The sequence below is a fragment of the Corvus kubaryi genome, unplaced genomic scaffold (genome assembly GCF_017639235.1).
Source record: "Corvus kubaryi isolate FWS band 111438036 unplaced genomic scaffold, C.kubaryi_AGA036_p1.0 138, whole genome shotgun sequence".
Classification (NCBI taxonomy): Eukaryota; Metazoa; Chordata; class Aves; order Passeriformes; family Corvidae; genus Corvus; species Corvus kubaryi.
Genome location: NW_024580672.1, coordinates 16583367 through 16607138, shown reverse-complemented (window position 1 = coordinate 16607138; position 23772 = coordinate 16583367). Strand labels below are relative to the sequence as shown.

The window sequence follows — 23772 nt, the reverse complement described above, 5'->3', positions numbered from 1 at the left end:
AAACTGAGAAATTTAACTTAATGTTTCTAATTGATCATTCTAATTTATACTTTGGTTCTAATTTCTTTCATTTAAAAACAGTGGTTACTTTGGAGAAGTGTAACTGAATTGTTTGCTTACACCCAAAAGGAAATGGAAGGTCTGCTGTGAAACACCTAACCATGTTACCATGATGGCAACATTCTGTGACTTTCCAGATTTGCAGGATATTTAATTCTACAAATAGCTGCTTCATTGAAAAATCCCTTTTAAAAACATGAATCACAATGACTAGTGCTTCTTTTTTTTTCAATAAATTCATTTTTATCAATATTTTGACTGAATCTATGTAATCAATCTGTATAAAATCTATCTTAAATCACAGATTAAGTGGTTTATCTGTTTAATTTATCCAATTAGCACTTAGAGCAATACTGTAAATAAATAAACAGTACTGTTGAAAGTCTGTAAAGTTACGAGTATTTTCTACAGGAAGCAGAGAACACGCAGACCTCCACTGGGACATATGGTCTCTCCTAGAGAAGTTTTTTCCATGCATAGCCTTTGGCCAAAGCCCACCATCTGTAGCTTCAGCTTTTCTTCCAGCTGCTGATAAAGGTGAAGTATAGAACATATGCTGCACAAAGAGTAACCTTTACATTAGGGTTTAGTTTATTCATTTGTTTGTTGGTTTTTTGGGTTTTTTAATATTCAGAGATCTTTTTCAACAAAATATTTGTTAATGTAAAACTCAGAAAAGTAAAACTCAAACTCAGAGCTTAAAAAATTAGGGATACAACTAAGAACTTCAGCGGAGCATAAATTAGTTATTTATGTAAAGAATTTGCTTCCTCAGTTTTGGAGAAAATGTTATGCAGGGCAATAGAAATACAGGCATTCCCTTCTTATATTTGGGACATATGTATAGAAGGAATGAAACCCACACTCTCCCAGTGTGAACTGGGAAAGAGTATCATTGACATATCATTTAAACAAAGAGTTTGACACACTGTCAGTTTTATCCTAGAATGATCCCAACAAGCTGGAAAATGGCTGTGTGCAAGTAATAGAGGATTCTAATATTACTTTGCAAGATATAATTACCGAGCACACGATTTCCATCCATCTCAGTATCACTGGTTTTGTCTAACTTAGGTCATAAGGGGAACCAACTGCATAGAGGACGTGTGTGCTGCTCAAAGTTTGCATATCATTTCCAAAAAGCATGGCAGTGTTCACAGCACCTGCTCCCAGGCCGCCCAGGGAAGAAGCAGCAGGTAGTGCTGCAGGACAGGAATGGAGTGAATTAGTAGAGCTACAGGTATGCCAAAAAACTTGCATAATAGCTCCTGCCTAGCCTAGGCATGGTTACATACAGCAATCCACAAGTGCCAAAACTCATTATGCGCAAGAAAAAAATTATTATAGCCACATAATCTAATATACTCTAGTGGATAACCCAGCATGGTGGAGCATCTCAAGCATTTCTATTCGCTTTTGACCCTGAAAAAAGTGAAAGTTGTAGAACTAAGACATTTATATATTTTTGAACACAAGTGGCTGACAGATACCATTATAACAAATGGAGGAATGGTAGTTCAAATAAAGCTGATGGAAGCTGATGGAGAAGACAGAACATAACATGTTTAAAAAGGAGGTGTATTCTTTCACAGGCTGAGAAACAAGCTGAGTGACACATCTGACATGTTGTTGAACCCAAGTCCTGTTTCAAGAAAACCTATCCCTTCCATGCTTTGCACACAGCAAAGATCAGCAATTACTTTTCAAAGGCTCCTTTATATGGCAAATAGAAGCTGATTATGAAGAAACTAAATGAATACATTTTTACTGTCAAGACGCACATCATAGGTAAATTTGAAAACAACAAAAGAACTCCCTCCAAAAACATCTTAAGCCTCAATTTCAACAATTACTTTTAATTTCCTTTCATAATGTTTTCTTGTTGCATGACTATAAACACCTTCATTTCTTTTTCATTTCCTTAAAACATGAACAGGGAATAAGCTAAACATCCTTCCTCTCTCATTGCTCTCTTCAGAGCACTTACATTTATGTATTTCTTCCAGGAAATGTATTTGACAAAGCATCAGTAACACTTTTATTTTCATAGCACTTCCAAAAATGATATTCCAAGCCATAAACAGCATTTTAAGAACGAAGTCCTCATCTCAGAACTCAGAGGGAAGAAAATTTAACACCCCTCGCCCTCAAAAAAGGAACTAAAACTCCCAAATAAATAACAGATAGTGATCAGGCCAAAAGAAGAACACCCGGCTGAGCTTATTTCCAGCATAAGTCAACTGAGTTTACCCTCATCATTACTCAATACTTTTTAATCTCTTAAATGGGTTTTTGAAGGTTAAAAGGATATCTTTTTTGGCTCTTAATAATAAAAGCTAGCCTGAAAGCATATTTTCTGGTTTATTCCTGCTTTTTGGGCACATACCATGCAATCTACTATTCCTTACAAAGGTGTTCAATTTGGCTCCAGCTGCAGTGAATTCTGAATGAGTAAACTGGTCACATGTGCAGTGTCACATTCTGTCTTCACTTTCTTGTCATGGCTCTGTTACATTACATCATTGTGGGCAGTTACTTAAAGGATTTTAAAGGTGTAGGTAGGTACCTCCTGTTTAGGAAGTATTTTATGAGAATGTTTTTGTACAATGATCTAGCATAGAAGGTGGATCACCACAAGTCCTTCCAGATAATGCAAGTGCTACTTTAAAATGAGCTGGGATCATTTCCAAAGTGAACACCTCCCTATGGAAGCCATTCACTCACACAATTCCAGGTTTTATCTGACAGGCATTCTGGGAAATACTAGTATTTTAATTGAGTCCTGGCCAGCAAAGTGTTGGGATTTATGGTGCAAACTAGACTGCACTAAATTTTAGCCTGAAGTGAAAATACTCATTCGTATTCCCTGTACAGCCTCTTTTACAGATGCTTGAACTGAAACCATGGAAGTGGCTGTATATGAATTTTTTTCCCTGAGAGATAATGTTGGAGCATATTGACATGCACAGGTAATGCTTCAGGAAGTCCTAATGAAATGTGGCTGGCTTAACCACTGGGCTTTTTATTTGGACATGGCACCAAATTCCCAGAAAAAATTAAACGTTGGGGCTAAACTTAACATCAGCTTCACTGGGCAGCTCCTCGTATCCATCTGCTGTGCTATTATTTTGGATCTGTGAGGGTGATTTTGCTCAGGCAGAGTGTGTAGAAGGAGACAGACACAACACCCACCACAGCACCCTTACCTGACTGCCCGGGTGGTGGAACTCCCGACGGTCCCCTGGGCAGACACAAAAACACCGTCAGGACGGCGGCTCTGTTTCCTGAGCACGGCTCGATGGCAATCGGCTTAGGAGCACCCTGGAAAAGGAAGACACCTTTGAGATTCCCATTCCATTTTTACCTGTGCATCTTTTATTTTAAGGCACACTGTAATAGCAGGAAGATATTTTTTCCTAATTGGTTCTTTCCATTCAAACAGATTGTCCGAACCATGTTAATCGACTTAAAAATGGGCTCTGACAGCCCACGCTGCAGATCTAACAAAACAACAAAAAAATAAACTAAAATATCATAAAGACAACAAAATTTTACTGAATTTTATAGCTTACTAAATGTAGTAATATCAAATTAAAGCTTAGAAAACAGCAAAACCTTTTGATATACACACTGGTATCTGAGAGTAGCTAACTTCCCCATCTCTATTAAGAAGTATCCATGTGAAAGAATTGTGTTTCAACAGCATCCATTACCACAGCATCCATTACCTAGCCTGCCTAATGCCAAAACTATAAAATGAGAGCAAATCTATTATATACCAACAGCTAAAGATAGTCAATCCCTCTTGAAGTCCCCAGACCAGGAATTCTGCCTTCTCCCTATCTGTCCTGGTAAGCAAAGGATTTCTTCAAGGCAGAACCTTCCTGATTCTTTTTGCATATGCAAAAAAAAAAAATAGCTGCAGTGCCACTATATTTACATATACTTAGAAACTCTCTGAAAATGTTGCCTGTGTGATTATTACCTTGTTTCGTCTTATATAAAGCTATGATAGCAGTGGCTTTGATGGCAGGGGGTTTGTGCTGTTACCAAACTCTCATTACCTGTATAGATAATTTAATTTGCAGTTAGTTTTCAACTAAATGGTTGCTGCCATACTGTTCTCGATTTACCAAGGACAGGAGGAGCTGGGAAAAAAAGCAAAGCCGTCTATGAAGCCAGAGAATAATAATTTTCTAAGATGAAAATTTACAATGTTTCTGCATTTCCATGTTTCCAAGTTTTGTGCTCACTCAGAGATAGGCATTTCACTTTTGAGAGCTTAAACACTTAGTCAAGCACTAAAGACATTTCTAAAAACATTAGGTCAAAATCAGCATAAGCATTTATTTCTTTTTCTGTTTGTAAATTTTCTAAATGTCTGTCATGTTCCAAGGCAAAATATGAGTTCAACATTTTGATTCAAAATTCAAAGCCAGAAAACTTTCTATTTACATACAAAATGCAATGTATACATAAATGTCAACTGATTCAAGTATTCTAAGAAAAAATGATAGTTTAGCCAAGTTAAATACACTGCAAAGTACTTGATACAAGGAAAACAAAGGCACTTCCATCATGTAAAGCAATTATCATTTTCTATTTTTCTACCTCCAAGTAACCAACATTTATTACTGCTCAGTGAAGATAAGGAAACAGAATATAGCAATAAATTGAAAAATAGATAAATAAACTTTTTTTTAAAATTTCATGGTCATATTTAAAAGGCATTTCTGTAGATTCTTTTAAAGTGACAGCATTAAAGAACTTGGGTGCAGAATGACATCTAATTTAAAATTGCCATGACATAGCAAAGGACAACTTACATTCACCAAAAACTTTACCAAATGATGAAATAGGACACTAAAGCCCCAAAAGCTTCAGCTGGTGTTACTAATGCAAGCAATAGAGCTTTTAAGTCATCTTTCCTGACTTGTCACAACAGCAAATCAAACAACTATTTGAAAACACAGAGAAAATGAAATCCTAATTTTTAAATGTAATTCAGAACAGTTCATGCAAACACACAACTGGAAGGAACAAATTTACCACTATGAATTTTAATTTGGTGATTACTTTATTATAAGTCCAAATGTTGATATTTTCTTTTGTTGTGTAATATAAACCCTTTGATCAACAGGCCCCATCCTTTTCTGTCTGAAGTTTATACTAATGCTCTTCAAAACACAATTGGAGGAAATGATTTCTGAAAAAATATTTTTTCAAAGGACTTCATCCAAAAGTAAAATACAGTAAGAATTTTGTGCTTATTTATTCTTTATAAAAAAATCATGACTGCAAAAGCAGATGTCTTATCTGACCTCACATCCTTCAGGTTCCCTAGCAAAATAACACAGTAGCATATAGCAAATGATAATAATTTAGATACCCTAAGGTTTGTCAGTTGTTTAAAGATAAATACATAATCATGAATCAAAGTTATTTCACAGTGACATAACATGTTCTCTGAAATGTGCCATTTATCATGCATTTTCCACGGGTTTTTTGGAAGAGATAAGGCACAAGTTTGTTTGCCCAGAGCAGTAAGCTACCATGATTTACTTTCTAGAATTACTCTTTTTTTCCCCCACAAGAGAAAGTGACTTACATTTTTTGCCAAAACCTCAAATGACAATCACAGATTAATAAAACTTTATCAGTAGAAGACATAAAAAACAAACACTTCTTTGATAAACTTTTACTCCTATATTCCCTTTTTTACACACACTATGACGGAAAGTGTGTCAGCTGGGAAGGTGAAAAAGAACGTGGCAGAAAACTATGAAGGAATAAAAGGGTCAAAGAACACATATTATTATTGATAGCGAGAATAGAAGAGCAACCCAGAGTATATAGAAAGAAGAAATAAGTGGAGAGGATAGGGATTAAATCAGGCAATAAAAACCAAATAGATAAAGTTTTATCCACAATTTAAGTGTGTAGTCATGCATTTATTCACAGAAAATAAGTATCAGGAGTCATCTTCATGGGTTCCTAGATTTTTATTAAAGGTTCTACATTCTCACAATCTTTTTCTGAAAGTCCTATAAAGATGTAGCCGAAGTTCAGCTACCTGGGTGAGCTTATGAGGAAATACCAAGCTTTGGGAAGATTCTTTTGGATCTGTTTCTATAAGAAATAAGTTTGGGCTAGCTTTCTTTTTCCTACACAAAGAACAGATGACAGTATTACCATTGTTGGCAGAAAAACATATGCCAGTGTGTGCCATATTCATGCTTTATAAAAGAAAGCAGCAAAACAGGTGGGAGTATTTATTTAAGTATCAAAAAGCCGTGCAAATCTTGCATAACTGTATTTGTCTGTTTGGGAAAAAGAGAGCTGATCAGCTTTAAGAGTGCAGACCAAGAAGAAGCTGGGAAGTGGATTCTGTCCCCCTTGGTGGGTGGGATGGGCAGCAGAGAGCAGTGGCCTGAAGAGGTGAGAAGAGCAGGACCACGATGACTCAGGGGATGTTCATGGAGCTGCTCTAAGTGCTCAGCATCTCCTTGGCCAAAATGCACTGAAACTTCACCATCAATTTGTATCTATGAAAATATTTAATACTGTGAATACGGGAAGATGAAAAGTATAAAGTGTTTTGGTTCTATCTGTATTCCAAGAAGTGGTGCCTCTCAGAAGTGCTATAAAACTTTTGATTTTCAGTACTAAGTAATATCCTCTATATATTTTCTTCAACATTCTAAGTTAGGTGCATCCAATTTTTAAAAGTGCATTATTATACCATAAGAAAAATAGTTCACGTAAGACTAAATGGCTCCAAACTCATGCCAAAAAAGCAATTAGAAAATTGAATCAAAGAATTAAGGATTAATGTGAGCATGTTACACCTGTCAGAAGCAATAAGTATTTTGACAAGAACAGAATAAAGTTTGACAGTGTGCACAAATACAGATCTGATATATAAATCAAGTATTAAAATGCAAATAGCTATGTATTAATCACTGTAATGTTTCCAAACTAAAATGGTCTTACTTGTACTTACAAGAATTCGTTATAAATAAAACTTCAGTTCTTCTTCACAAACAGCTCAAATTACTCTTTTTTGTTGTATTAATTAATTATGTCAATTTAAACTTTGTTTTTAGTCATATTATTAAAACAGCATTAATCTGGTGAATTCCGCATAAACTAAGCTAGACGAATTGGCAAGTAAACAATCAAATCTGTTGTTGCAACAGGATTAGGACTAGACTCAGAATGTAAACAGCCGCTTTTCTGGATTTTTAATGTGCAAGACTTCAGAGGAGAGGAGAAAAAAAAAAAAAAAAAGACTATGTCCTCTGAAGAGGTAAGAGATACAGAAAAGGAGAAAACATAAAATTCATACTGTTATACTACAAGTATTCACATCTTCATTTGCTCTCAGCTTCAGGTGCTTTTCCTAAATTCTTTGGTTATTTTCTGAGTTACTTGATTTATTAACAATACACAAGTCTCAGATTCCAAAATGCCCTTGAGTACCCAGGCTGGATTTTGGTCAAATTCAGATGCCTACACACAAATTCAAAAGCCTGTTAATCTTACTATCAGTATTAAAAATTTCTCAAGAGCTGAAAGTCACCTCTCCCTGTCAGGCACATTTTGGGCTCTTCTATGCCCACTCAGCTGCCCTGGATGTAGAGCTTGATCGAGGTAGCTGGTCCCAAAACACCCTTATCAAATTAGGTTTCTACAACGCACTTGTGGCTACTTTCTTTTAAATCACAGTTGAAAGCAAAGATTAACTCTGCTTTTATAGTAAGGGGATGAATCTGGGTTACCCTATTTTGCTGTTACTAAATGCATGTTTGAGGTGAAATACTGTGACCTGTAATTAAAGATGAAGGGTCAAATGCTGTGATTGTTCTGACCATTCTCAGTGCAGTAAAGGCAGACTTCTCAGCAGGGCTAAGGAACAAAAGAAAATTCGCCCTCTCAAAATCAGAATTCCACTGATATCTTTTGGTTGGGGCTTTTCTGGCCATTTTCCTGAAGAAACTCCAACTGTCCCTTGTGCAGCTATCCTGCCAGCAGAAGGAGATGGCAGACTCCCACCTGTAGACAATCTCCATCCTATCTCCACCTGATTCTTTCCATGGTCATTTACCAAGAGAATAAAACTTAGCAGTAATGTCAGAGGAAAGAAGTGCCATCTGCTCCTCCCAGGAAAATTCCACCACTTTCACAACACCTGCTGCTGCCCTAAGGAGAACCTGACACTTCCAGAGCACTGGAGCTAAGGCAAGGCCTTAGCCAGAAACAAAGCCTGCCAGCAGCCCTGCTGGTTCTGTAGACTATCAGTGCTACACCACGTTCCTGTTCTAAGTGTTGGGTGAACTCATGAACTAACGCTCATTAACATACTTTTGAATATGAGCTTCCCACCCACCTGCAAGTTTTGACAATTTTCTCCAGGTTTTTTCAATGAGTAATGAGCCTTAATGATAATGTAACACACACACACACAAAAAAAAAAAAAAAGCTTTCACCAAACATGATTTGTGTGAGGGAGAAATAGACTTCAGGAAACACTGAGACAGAATAAACAAGGGTGGGGTACTGAACACTGCTTGTGGCTGGCAGAGGAAACATCAGTTCTTCATTTGACTCCAGGGTTTTACAGAAATTCTGAGCATCTACTGAAGATTTTCATTTAATACATCACATAAATTTCCTCTCCTGCAATTAGTGAGTGGAGAGCTTCACCTCATTTAAACCTGCAAGAATGGCCCAGAGCCTGAGTGTCCTCAGCACTCTGAGTTTCTACACTGCACCTTCTTTTGCCTGAGGATTTCTAAGTGATTTCTAGTTATGGCTAATGAGCTCCCACTAACCTATGGGAGGTACATAACCACATTACCTACAGCAGCAAAAGTTGGTGCACATTTTGGTTTATCTCATAATTCTTCTATCTATACTGGAAGAGACTTGAGGTAACTGCCCTGCTTCTGTGACCAAGTCATCCAGCTGCACCAACTTACTGGAGGACTCTACCAACTCCACTAGACCTTCAAAATGAAGAAGTTTTCCCTGAAAACTTCTATCATGTCTAATAAAGCTGAGATCAACGGGTTTATTGATAATTAAATGCATCCCAACCAAAATTACACTAACATTTCTCATTACTTTTTTAACAGCAAATTATCTTTCCATTGTCATTCTGCCCCACTGTTTTTCCAGAACACAAATCATTAATTTCCTTGTTTTAAAATAGAAATGGAAATCTCAGACAGCACTGGAACATTATTTTCCATAAGAAAAACAGTGGAAATGAACAATAAATAGAATACATTATGATTACCAAGCTGTGATTATGGCCCCAGTGCACAAACTGCATTGTTATCCTTCAATTTATTGTCTTGCTTGTCTATCTCAGCTCTAACAATGATATACTGCATTCTTTCACGCAGTCTTTTCTGATTAGAATATGGTTGTTCTGTACTGATCTTAAATTTATATATTACTCAAACTGTTTATGCTCAGAAGAGTCATTTTTATTATAAGAACTATGTTTATTTGCAACAAAGTTACTCTCAGTTAATCTAGTAAGGGACTTCATTTGATAACCTAATACAAGAAGTGCACTATGTAGCATTTCATTAGCAAGAGAGTTATGAATTGACATTCTGATTAAAACTGATTTATTAAGACAAAGCTACAAGAAACACCTGCAGATGCATTTATTTTCAGTGGGGTTTCCAGAAAGAACTCCTTGTCAGGTTTGCTATTCACCTTTTATCCTACAGCCTAGAGGTTGCTTTTCCTGAACTGTGACATCAGTGTGCACCATCCTGGAACTTTCTTGATTTTCACAAGTGGCTGAACAGAGCACAAGACATTGAAGCTAAATTAAAACATGAGGTGGCTGCAAGGAAAATTGCATTTCTTTATCCGTGCGGCCACATATGCAGTTCCCTGTGCCTTCACACTGTTAAATAAACTTGGTCTTACTTTACTGTTACATCTTGCCCATTAATGAGGGTAATTTCAGGTTAATATGGAAAATATTGAACATAACTTAGAGCGGATGGTGTGTGTAGTAGTTGTACTGGATTACTGCCAGAGATATCCCCTTGAGCTTCCAGAATATTCTCCTATTAAGCTATATGAGTCTGATTAAGGGCTGGCAGTGCCAGCATCCAGTTCATGAAAGGAAATTTATCTTGGCAGCATCCAGGTAGATCCTGTTGGGAAAAGCACCTGAGACTCTGTGTCTGTGGCATATACTAGGAATCATATATCCCCAGGTACCTTCCTGTAAATTCTTCTGACTGCCAACCTCTAAGTCAAAGTGGTGCTGTGCAGTGAAGTGATGCTAATGGGCATTTGTTTCCCAGATGGGCATATCTGCTGGATCTCCAGGGGTTAGAAATGAGAAGTAGAGAATTCTATTATTCCTTTACAATTCAGCCTTAAAGACTCATCTATGAAAACTCTCATTTCACTGGGGACGAATGACTGACAGTCCATCACTGTTTGAGCTCGGGCTGAGCACTTAAGAGCAGAGAGTCACTCCCATATATCACAATGGGTTAACTTTACCCTAGACTGCCTGCAGAAGAGGACATGGTCCCCTCAGAGCCACTAATATTCCAGGGTTGGGAAAAATACAGTACAAGGCACAGTTTAAATTCTGCCTCACTTGCAGGCTGACAGTGTGGCTGTGGTAATAGGCAGGGCTAAGTACGAGCACAGTATAGCTGCTTTCATTGGTAACAAGCAAACTGAGTCAGGACTTTTGAAATGTCCATGAGGAGCCCAGAAGGGCTGTCCTTTGCCCGGGGAGGATCATAAAGTTTGAATCTGTCATTGTGAGAATGAAACTCAGACAGAAGGCAGAAGTTCTGACAGTTACCTTTTGCGACCGCAGAGCTGTAGCTCTGCAGCACCCTAGAGTCATAAAAGATAAGGTTGGATCATCATTTAGGAGATCTATGCCAGATGTGAGGATTAGGAAAGGCAAGTGTCCTGAAAGGATTATGCTGTATTTTGCATTTCTTGCAAAATTGGAAAGAAAATATAGTAGTACCCTGTATGTCATCCAAAATACAGTGTTAGTGAACTTTTCCTCAGCAATGCCTTTCCAAGTTCTTTTTTAACCTCCTGGCCACATGCAGGATGCCTAGTGAACGATAAATTAAAACATTTCTACCTGGAATTATAATAATAAAAAAGAGAACTAAATCAAGACATTGTGAAAACTAGCTGTCAGCAGAAGGGATTAAAGTGCAAACTTGGCAATATTCTTAATGCAGGAAAAAAATATTAATGGCACCAGAATCACAAATTCCTTTCTATCATGACAACTTACACAGATCAAGACTATGGAATGTAGGGAGGACACAAACGAACGTCTGAAAGCATGACACAGCTTTTATTTTCATCGTCCTTGCCATGGCCCAAGGACAGCTGTAAAGTGTGCACACCAGAGCCAAAACCATTCTGAAACAAATGATCCCTATTTAAGATTAGCAAGTTTATAGAAGTTCACATCCCAGTGGCTGCATGTGGACATTGTGGATCCAATCATAGCTGCTCTAGCAGCGGGAAGAGGAACGATAAATAAAGGATTTCTGTTATCCCAGGAAAAGGTATGAGATGGCAGCAAAAGGGAGGCTGGTGTTGCTGTGTTATTTGGTGGTAGCAGCAGCACGTGTTCAACTGCTTTGGCAGTGGTTGCTGCCAGCCAGGGAAAAAGGGAGAGGACAGGTTGGCAGGAGTGTGAAAGCACAAACCAGACCTTGTCTAAAGTGTTGCAAGATATGTGTCTTGCTTCCCTCTCTTGAGGACCTCCATCACCTACTCTGCCCAGTCACCAATTTGAAAGCATAATTGAGTAGTTTTTTTCACTTGACTCTTATGAACTAATTCAAATCCTAAATATCAGCTGCTTAAATCAGCATGGCACTTGAGTAGCAGCAGAACTATTTTGATTTACACCAGCTGCAAATCTGACACTATGTTATTCATTTCTTAATAGTGTCCTTGAAAAATCCTGCAAATAAGCTCAAGTATTATCACTTAATGTTGCTTTCTAAGATGCTCCCCATCAAGATTGTTAGTACTTACTGTGCTCAAATTCAGAACATCACAGAAAATGCACAAAAAAAAATGGAAGTTACAGGATCTAATCTGACAAATAATTAGACACATGAGAATTAGTGCTTGGAGAAACTTTGCATTAAAGCAAACACGATTACTTGCATGAATGAAACTATTTATTCTTGTTACTTATGTTAGCTTGACATAGCTGATGGAATACATTTTTTTAAAGAGACAGATTTTTTACTATTAAAAAAAAAAGAAAAAAGACTGCTCCTTTAAAATATTACACAATCTGTTTAATTTTTACTAAGCCAGGATAGATCTACAATATAAAGTATTTGCTGAATCCCACTTACATGGAAAAAAAGTGGGGTTTTTTTTTCCTTGGTACCATATTCCAAGCTTGCTTAGGCTCTTAAGCATTACTAATTAAAAATGAGTGCTATGGAAATATAGCCCAGCTCAACTCACACTTCTGTTCCACACATATTTCCTATGGCACAGCAGAACTTCTAATTACGTCATATCTTTATTATTCTCTTCATTAAGGTGGTACTCAGTGACCACCAACAAAAATCATGATTCCCATTGAATTCTATAGTCCTAATCCTTATTGCATGAAAGCACTTGCTTTTTTGCTTCAGAAAATGTTCTCATTTTAAATTTTACATTGGAAAACTTAGCAGCAGTGATGATGATTTTAACATCTTTTCTTCAAAAGAAATACAATTTTCACAGCAGATTGACCACCTTTTTGAAAGAGTTTCCTTGAAAATTCACAGATTTGTGAACTTTTCATTGGAGTTTCCTTCAGAGCCTTGTATTCTCTGAAGATTTGTACTCTGTCCATATCTAACCAAATGATTTCCCTTCCCCTAAGCTTATGCATAAAGTTCAAATCACTGACAAGACTAAAGCAGAGTAATGTTTGTCCTGTACATCAGTCAACAGAATGGTGAAACACATTTACTTTTGATCTCTGTGTAAACCCTGATTTATTTTAGCAGTGACTAAAGGGTAAAGTGGCAAATAACATATTTTACCCTTGTTTTCTGATTCCTCTTGCCTTTTCCCACCCCTTCCCAATGGAAATAAATGCCCTGTATCAAATGCCACTGGCTAGCAATAAGCAGAAGGAGCAGGATCTTATTCACTTCAACAAGAGTTGAGATTTGAGATCAGTCACCAGGCAGATGTTATTTCTGAAGCTGAAAGTATTCATGATTGTTACTATAGAAACCAAGCTTTGTAAAATATTCCAAACAAACACTTCTTTATTACCCTGGGCTGTAACTACAGTGCTCTGCACCAAGGCGTAAGCATGCCATGGTAAGTTTTCAACATGTACATTTTCTTTGTGGTTATTTGCTTTCAGTAGTAACCACAAGACAGGGTTTCTATAGGTCTTAGAAGAGACTGTACCACAGTACCAGCCATCCATAAAATGACACACACTGTACTCATTCAGCACTAAACTCCTATCTCATTTCCCCCCTCCTGTGGGCAGCCATTCAAATCAGTGTTTCCCTGTTCAGCAACAGTGAAAAACAGGAACCCACTGCTAATTCCTGTGGTTTGATCAGCAGCACAAAACCAGCAGTGGTTACTAAATGCCAGCCCCAGCCTCTTTAGCAATTAAACCATTCTTCATTCTTAGTAGACTTTGTGAAGCCCGTGCGTCACCCAGAAAGTATCTCTCAGTGGCCTGTCATGTCATAACCACAAGTTTCAGACTTGCTGCTCTCTGTTAATCGTACCAAGAAGAGTGAAAACTTGGATCCCAGTTCCAGTGTGGACAGTGGGGCTTCAGGAGTGCAGGATCCCTGGCCCTGAGTGCATCCCCAGCGAGGGGGCACAGATGTCACTGCTGGGTGACCTGCAAGCACCATGGCCTGTGCCAGTGGGAAGGGGCAGGTGAAGTCCTGTAGCCCAACCTGTGCCTGGTATTTTAACCACCTCTCCCCCTTGCTACAATTCAATTCCCATAGACAGGCAACAGGGCAAATTTCAAACAGAGGTTGAGAAGTGGCAGCTGGCTTCTTATAACACACAGAAAGGAGAACTGTACTTAAGGCTATGCAAGGAAACTAGAAGGAATTTTATTACAGAATGAATGTACCATGTGGACACTGAATATTCTTAGTCTGAGGCCTTTCTGTTTCCTTTTACAGAGAAGTCCTCATAAAGGATAAAAATGATACTACTATTTAAAAATATGCTCAAGAAAGGTATGGTCACAACTTCTAATTATTACCATCAAAATTCCAAAGCAATTTTTGTTCTCAACTTACTGTCACGTGCTATAGTCTCCTTTAACTTTTTATGCTGTTCTTCTGTTCAAATAGTACAATTTTGCCCCAGTCTTTCAGAAACTTCTCAGTTATCTTTGAGATGTGTGACAATTACATTTTTTCCCTAATACCAGCTCCATCCAGATTTTTAATTTAAAACTTGGCCCTGACTCAGGTAACATTAAGGATTCCTGCCTTTCATTACTGTAAAACAAATCTGTTTTAAAATACAGCGATGCAATCGGAGCACAATTAGATTTCCATAAGAATATACAGAAGTATGGGACTCCGTGTGCCACTGGCATCTTTTATAACACACAATACCACCAGAGCAGGAAAGCATTAAGCAAAAAAGCACAGCTAAAGAGCCAGTTAAAGAGTTTTGGTTGTGGTGATTTGTTCTCTTGCAATGGCATTCTGAAGATAATAATAAAATTAAAAATATTTATAAAAGATTTTAAGTATGAGAAATGTGTAGCATAAGATATTCAGGGGAAAGGTCGCAGACAAAGCAGGCATGTTTTATGGAGATGGAGCTACAGTCTGGAAGTGATTGTGTGGGACTGAATACAGAGAAAGCAGTGAAGTCATGGCACATGTCCTGGTGGACCAATGTCCAGAGAGGGAAGTACTGGAGTTAAATATTGTGGTTACAGGAAGGTTAAGGGTGCAGAGAATGTACAAGCTGTCTTTTTACTGGCAGCTATCTATGGATACCCAGAACATCTTAAAGGATTTTGTGTCTGTGATGTAGGTTGTGCTTTCTCCATGAAGAAGTAGTCATGGATGGCTGGGCCTAATGTGGCCAAAGAAAAATCCTCTGGGTAGGGGCACTCAAGGGATCACAAGAGCCATGCAAGAAAATCCAACTGCCTCCTACTTCCCAGCTTGACTAAGTTCCATTTAAGGCCACAATGACTTAAGCTGACTTTCCCCAAACATATGGAATTGTACATATATGCAGGTAGGCTACATACACAAAAAACATATCATTGTTTCATCTTGTGCTATCAGAAATCTCTGGAATATGTTAGAGGAAAAATTTAAGCATAATAAAAGCTATGTCAAAGACCTCGAAAGAAAAATCTTCTTGAAAACCTCCTCAGTCCCAGACAGAGCAATTTCTCATAATTCCCCAAATGTCTATTGAAATGAATTCCACTAAAAGGTTCTAGAGCCGTCAATATATTAAGAATTTAATAGATGTCTTTTAGCTCTCTTTGATCATAAATTGCCAGAATGGTTTCTACTCTCTCCAGTTTCCTTGTCCCTGATTTTTGCTGTGACATTTCTGGATGACTTCCAGTTCTGATTGTTGTAAAGTCCTTGTTTTTGCAGAATCACCTAGTGTAGAAATTTGCAATTCCAAACACTATCTTTTTTGGTCTGTTTATCAGCTAACACTCTTCACTCAAGCAATCTTTGCCCTTCACATTCCCATTGGTTTTGTCCTTATTCAAACTTCTGTGAATGTACCATAAGCAATGTAATTTAAAACATAGATTAATAATTTTCTTCATTTAAGAAAAAAAATTATCTTTGGGCAATCTTCAGTTATGAGAAGTATCTGATGATATACATAATGACAGACTTAATTTGCATCATTAACATTTCACCCATTCAATCTTTATAATACTGAGGTTTATTTTTATATTTTAAACATTTCTTTATGTTCACATGAAAGGCCTCTTTGTGTAGTTATAATTTTCCTCCAGTTTGCCTGGTTTTGTTCATTAGAGTTTCCTAATTTTCTGTGAACTGCTGAGCAAGCTGAAGATTTTAATTGGATATATCACTTTATTTTTTCCTGTACGAGCATCTTATTAAAGGTTACTCATGTAGATGATAAAGATGTTAATCAACTTGCATCTGTCCTTCTAAAAGATTCAGTTAGGTCCCTAATTAACCATCTGTAAACAAACCCCTGCTCAATAACAGGGCTCAAGCATTTGTTGTGAGGTAGCAAAGGCTGGTTAGGGCCTCCTGCTACCTTCAGCTCTGCAGTAAATATTTGACTTCTCTCGGTATACAGAAAGTAATTGGAAAAAGACAAGTGACTCACAGTCGATTGCAGATCACTGGATGCTCTCTAATTGAGTCATTGTTATTATGAGAAAGGTTTAAAAATTGCAGGTGTCTGTTGCTCCCAGGAGGTGTCAGGTGCTTTAGCAGCACTAAGAATTGTGTATTCCAGAGCTGTAAGAAGTGAGGATAGAGAAGACCATACATTTCCTATGATGAAAGTCATGTGAGCCAGTCTTTAAAAATAAAATTACTTCCTCAAATAAAAAATAGGGGTTTCCCCCGCCCCAGAAAGAAAGGCACATTAGTCTGTGCATTTGCCAAGATCCTGGTCTTCCAGAATACCAATGGTCACTAGAAAATTCTTTCCTATTTTTGAGTTTTTAATCAATAAGTATATTGGTCAGTCTCCTTTAAGATTGTTTTCAAAGCTCACATCTCCCTGATTTTATACTATAGCACTTTGTACACTCTGCAGTGATAACAAGAGTTTCTCAGCAGCTTCAGGAAGGGTAACTACCCTCCCCAATAAATCTAGTCTCTCACAACCTCCCAGGGAGCACATGGATACTTCATGTGCCAATGCAATAAGGGTAGCCTTTTTTCTTATAATATATTTGGCATTATATACTTAAAGCACACTATATTTATATCCATCCTGTTCCCAGCATGCTGTTATGGACCACATATGCTCACAAAGACTTGATGCACACCCTGCAGCTCTTTTCTTATGGGCTGCTCACAGCCATGACAGAGACAGACACTGTTATTGTCCATGCTTAGGAGCAATTTCTAGCACAAAAGGAAACCATCTTCTCTGTTCTTACAAGCAGATAACTCACTCACGTGTGTCAGGCGGTATTATTCATTTTTACCACACAGAAGCCCATCAAGGGTGCCACTCAATCACATGGAAGGGATTACAGCTACTCTGAGGCACTTCCAGTCCTGCCATCATATCTATTTCTCATCCTTCCCTCTTCTGTTCAGTACCTTACTATAAATTACAGGTATTACCTGCATTCCTGTTAATCCCCACCTAAAAAGATTTTGTGTGGTGACCACAAATACTGGACCATCTGCACAAAACACATGGAAGTGACTGCTTTTCCACACCATGTCCTGTGAGCAGGAAGCATGACAGAATCCACATAATTTGGCACACATGACTTTAGAGGCAGATACTCATTTGGATTTAGTACTAACATTTCAGTGGTACTGTTTTATGCTTTCCACTAATATTTCAGCAAGTGATCATTGTGACTCATGTTCAAAACACTTTATTTTGTCTTTAATTCTCCAATTGATAGAACTGTTTTCTGCACAGCACTTGCATGTAATTAGGTGCAAGAAGGATCATTAGGAGTTGAAAAGAAAATAAAGACACGAAATGAACTTACTAATCACCAAAGGTTGAAAACAAAAATGTATGAAGGAAGAAAGCAGAGCCACAAATCACAGATCTAACCTTTTTCAGCAGTTCTACATTTCTCTGACTCAGTGCTCTCCCTCAAGATTCAGATTTGTTATAGCACATCCATTTCATATTGATTGCAACAGATTGCGTAACACGAGGCATCTTGTCTTTGCAATTTTCCAGATTCTTCTGAAAGTAAACTCATCAAATCATCTAAAAACATGCTACCAGAGCTCTTCAATATTGCATCTATCACGTCTTTCTTTCCCATTACCATGTACATGCAGACGATTAAATTAACGCTCCCCCGTATCCCACACAGACCATCACCACAGCTGTTGTGTCAGATGTAATCCATTGCACCTCTGTTCACCTGTTCCACACTTAGAGGACAAAAAAACCTCCTCTTTGGCAGATGCAGACTGATTTTAAAAACACCTAAATATGTTTTGTAACAGTTTTTCCCAGCTCTAAATGTCAAGGCACTTTTCAGTTCTTAAGATCTGGGATTTATCTAAAAGTTCATGATATATACAACTCAGTATTTCACTTAGCACCAGTGAGCACTTTTGGGCCTGCTACCTAATGGTTCTAGGAGCTGGAAATTAAAAAGTTGGATAACTTTAATTGGGAGATTCACAGCATTCCACTAAGACACACAACACCTCTTAAGGGTTTTCATATTTAGACTGATACAAAGGAAGGAATTAACTTTATAATCTAAGAATACGAGAAGTAAACCCGTATCACAGTCTCTAATTTCCATTTTTTTCTGCTGTGAAACATGTAGCATATGCATAATGTATGGCAGTGTGATCTACAGAGCTTTTATTGATGATCGTTTGGTGTGATCTATAACTCATATATTGCTCATTTCTTGTGAGTAATGCAGTCCTCCCAAACTCTTGCTCACACACATATAAAAGATGAAAACATTCAATGAATATCACTTTAGGAAGGCCACATAATTTCTGAATGTCACAGCCTATGCAAGTCTTGCTGAAGAAAGCATAGAACTAACTGACATTACAAAATTTCCCACTCTAAATGCATTATACATTTAAGAAAAAGAAGTCATTTAGAAATGTGATTTTTTTTCCCCTCAGAAAAGTTTGTTGGTTTTTTTTTTTAAATCTTTGAACCTAAAGCGACTTTCTGTTAATTCAACTGCATAATCACAGAATGGGCTAGATTGGAAGGGACCACAGTGGGATCCTGCTCAAGCAGGGTCATCCCAGAGCACATGGCACAGGATTAAGCTGAAAAATAGAAAACTGTAAAATTCTCAGAGTTTATAACTTAATTTATAATTTTCACAAAAAATTCACCATTTTTCCTGTCTGGGTTGCCTTTGATAAGTAAGAGAGCATGTATTTCTAATTCCCTTTTTTTCGGTGGTACCAAGTCTCTGTAACTTCCAGTGCATTCACCATCAATATCTCTGCAGCACATAATGATCGGGGACAGATTTTTACATGCTTAAATTTTTTTTTTTAAATTTGAAGAATTAAGGCTAAGAGAGATATATTTTTTGTTGGTGTTTTTTGGTCTACATTTGGTCACTACGATTTCCCTAAAAATTCCAAATATCCAACATTTTAAGGAGCTGCATCACACGGCCCGAAAATCTGGGAGGAAGGGGTGCTCTTCCATTAGCCCATAATAAAAGCAGAACACAGAAATATGACATAAAAGAAAATAGATGTAATTATCTATTACAACAAGAATAGATGTTAAAAAAATAAAGTTAGCTCTTCCGAATTAAGGACAATTAAATTTAAACCAACACTATCATACTGTATTCTTGACAAATACCCAAATGATGGAATATAACCTTTTTTCCAATGCCTACGCTCAGCATGAAATAAAGATAGCACTTTAATATAATTTACAAATATATGTTAGCTATTACAACATCATTTGTTTCAGTCACTCATTACTAATACCTAAACACAAAGTAAAAGTTCAACAGCTCTGTTGACAGCATGATAAATTACAAGAAACCAAATGAGTAAAACATACTACACTTGCCATCACACAACCAGGGAGATTGTAAAAATAACAGAAATCTTTAATTAACTCAGGAAATTAAAAGGTGAGTTTAATAAAGAACCTTAATAACGAGACACACTCAGATGAACTCACGAGCGCATGTTAATCAAGAACAAGGAATAATTTCAGGTACATGACTAGATACTTATACACAGCTTAAATTAAACAAAAGATAACATTTATCTTTAATTTAAGCTGTGTATAAGTGGTACCCACATACTGATGAACCCAGGATGCCAAAAAATACAAACACAGGCACTGACCATAGGTGTCTAATAACAAAAAATGGGAGCAGGGATGATTCCTCAATGAGCACAAGCTGAAGGACAAACTACACTGAGACTCTGTGGTTTACACCACAGAAGATTCTTATTGCCTTGTATTTACATGTAGATAATAAAAACTTTTATTTTGTAGGTGGGGGTTTTCAGAACAGAACTGTACTAGCATTCAATTCACCACTGCAGCAAACGTGAGATTAATACAGTCCTAGGTTTGATTTCTGATAGTGCCTAACTGTAATTCCTTTGGTTTCAACAACCATATTTACTGAATGTGCACTATAAAAACAGACAATAAGTAGCACTTGTGGAAAACTCACTGTACACATTCAATAGGGGTTTATATAGGAACAGAAGTATGGTTCTGTTCTATTCAGATATACTGAAAATTACCAATATTACGAAGAAAAATATGTTCCTGCAATATTTAATTTGAAAAAAAACCAGAAAATTTTACACTGTTTGAGGTGTTCAAACACATAACATTGCTGCTTCAGTGATATTCTTAATGGATAACAATTGAAAACAAGATATTTCAATTAAGAGTCCCTACAATCAATTGACTGACTTAACTACAAAACCTCCCTATAAATAAGTTATAGCCTCCAGAAATTAGAGCATTTATAACACAGAATGAAAGCATCAGTATCCTGAATTTAATGGGTAAAATTATCACTAAGTTATTCATTAAATAGCACCAAGTATTAAGTATTGTCCTTCTTCAGCCATGTGGAAAATGTTTGGAAAGGTTCAGTCCCTCCAGATCTAACACAACTTTCAGGAAATAGCCACAGGCTTCAGCAGTTTTACACTTCCCCGGTAGATTTTTGGTTCCAAACAAAGGTAACTCTTGTCTAGCCCAAGCCTTACAAAATTGTTATCAGCTGGAGCATTCCAGATGCTGCTTTCAGCGACAAAACGCAAATTCAATGAAAATGATGGAGTTTACATTGAAAAAAACTGAGCTGTATTTGAAACATGTCTCAACATTGTATGTACGTGTGACTTTGATAGTGATAAACTACCAAGTGAATTTTAATATGGGAATACTCTCTTAATGAACCTTTACAAATGCTCTTTTGGCTTTTCTAATCTCAGTCCTTACTCATCTTCAAAATTCCGTTTTTGTTCTTCGTACAAAATGTGTTCCATGAGCTACAAAATTGAACTTTCTCAACTTATAACCCATGGTTTTTAACTCTTTCAAATGAATTTGGCAATGTACGGTGGTGCCACATTTATTCTCGGCAGCCATGCCTCCCCCCTCCCCCACGCCCCCCAGTTCATTCATTTCCTAGAGGAAATTGCAAGTTAATAGAAAAAGCAGCACTGGAACTGCCTCACATCCTATAGTTATTAATTAAGTAAAGTCTGGTTCAGTAACTCTGGATACTAAAAATACAGAGTTAAACAAAGCCTAGTGCTTTTCAAAACGAAGTTTCGACTTCGTCAGTATTTCTACAAAATTTATGCATTAACATCTTTCCTTTAAGAAAATTTTCACAAAATCTCAGATGGAAAAAAAACCCCAAACAGCTCTTGACCATTTCTTTTGAAGGACTGAACTACCAAAGTTATGTTACTTTTGTGTGAGGGCCACTGGCTGTGTAATTCACCTATTCTCCTATATGCAGATTTTTTCCCTGCAATTATTAAAACAAGAAGGTGCACTACTGATTTTGTTGACAATGTACAGTAGTTAGTAAAGCTTAAAATTCACTAGTGTGAGGAACTTTTAAGTGTTTCTGATATCTGAAGATCTTACAGGATAATTATAGTTGCAGTTGGTATTGAATGTTAAGTCAGTAGGTAGCATGCTGGGGAAAATGCACATAAACTTAGGTTATAACAACCCTATTCCTTTAAAGTGAACCTTTTCTTAAAAGTGAACAGGCTATTATTAAAGTTATTTTTTTGGAAATGAGGACAATAATGAGTTCAATAGCTATGTCAAATATTTTTAAAATTCTGAACGGAATTAAATATATAAAAAGCTTATGGCAAATTTAAATGTTGGGAACAACTGAAGTTACAAATCCAAGATAAAGTAAGAAATATTGATGAATTTCATCTGTGAATATGTACATTACAGAGATTACTTGAAAACATATCAGTTTGTATCCTATGGAGGAATTGAGTCCCCTCGTCCCTCAGGCAAACTAATGGATGGGAGCCTCTAACTGAAAAGCAATGCCAAGGAGAGAAATGCCATAGAAGACAGGATTTTATGATAGATTAAATGAAATTTTTTATTATCGATGGACTAGCATTCACCTTTGATTAAGCAGTAAATATTTAGGTTGTTTTGCTCTCATATCTGCTTTTATACTCCACACAAGACACTTGTGCCACAAGAGGAGTTTGCAGTGTTAGTTCAAAGTTACACAGCTGTGACCTGCCTTCAGAGGCTGAGCCGTGCCCTCAGTGTCACACATGAGGAAGGGGAAAAGTGAGGTGCTGCAGAGAAAGCATTCCTCATGGGAACAAAGAGGAACAAAATTACTGGCAAGGGGACTGCAAGGCAGTTGTGAGGCCAACCCCCTGCACTTGTCACCGAAGCCACAGAAGCAGCACTGGCATTTCTCCTGCTCAAGAAGAGCTGCCAGCTTGTGCTCCTCTTCTTCAGCTGCAGGGGCTTGAGGGCTTTTTGTCCTAAGGAAGCAGGAGCCTGTCCACAGCCCTGTCTCTGGCTATTGGCACCTCCATCTGCTGACTGCTGCAATGACAAAAGGGTCTGTGCTGCACTCCTGTAGAAACACAGGCTGGGTGGCTGCCAGCCTCCCAGGCAGCCACACACACCACACTGAGCACATCACCCCAGAGCAGGGTTTACAGCAACAAGGAAAAAACAGGGGGGATTAAAGATCACTCATAACAATAAAGCACAAAGGTTAGGGTTAGCCAGCATCCAAGTTTTGTTAACTACTAACTTAAACTGAAAAACCAGAAAACCCACAAATGCAAACAACCTCTAAACCACTGAATATAAACCCAAAGCAACAAATAGAATTGTATTATTAACAAGTCTTCTTGTAGAGGTTTAAAATCTATTCCATCAACTTGGCTAAAATATGAGTGAGTTTATGAAAAGGAATGAGTGCTGAAGGACTGCTTTCCAGATCTGCTGTTGCTTTCCATGTATTAGGACAATTAGCCCCCTTCTCTTTTCTTCCCCTCAAGTGAATGCAAACAATCATGTTGTGCATCAGAAAATATTCTCATAATTTATATTGCCTTTTAGCTTATTTTCTTCAATGAAAAAGCTCTTACACTGAGCAGTAGATACACTGAATACTTAAAATAGTATGGAAGAAAGGCCATTAACTCAAATTAATTTCAAATTTTTCATTCCTAACAGACACTTTTGCTCTATTGGACCTGATCTTCAGTTCCCTTCTACCCTGCCCAACATATTCAGGCTCTAAGGGCCTTTGGATACTTTTGAAAATCTGTTTTAATGACAGTGTTGAATTCTAGTTTGGAGGCTAAAGGATGTATCCCTCTCTGCAGCATGTCCTATGGCACTCCATTTCTGCTGGTGGTCCTTTAGTGTAAAAATTACTGTAAATTATTTCATATAGAAGAAAAGATGGAGTTAAAATAT

General features: G+C 37.3%; 1 protein-coding gene across 3 annotated transcripts in view; it reads right to left on the bottom strand.

Moving 5' to 3' along the window:
* The window catches only part of ATRNL1 (attractin like 1), a 441394-nt gene that overhangs the window by 48509 nt on the left and 369113 nt on the right, over positions 1–23772 (bottom strand). For all 3 annotated transcript variants that reach the window (XR_006014565.1, XM_042019404.1, XM_042019405.1), the window contains one exon: positions 3267–3381. Coding sequence is in view for 2 of the 3 variants with exons in the window: in XM_042019404.1 (XP_041875338.1) it covers positions 3267–3381 (115 nt within the window). In the remaining variant the exon portion in view is untranslated. The remainder of the gene's footprint in view (positions 1–3266; positions 3382–23772) is intronic.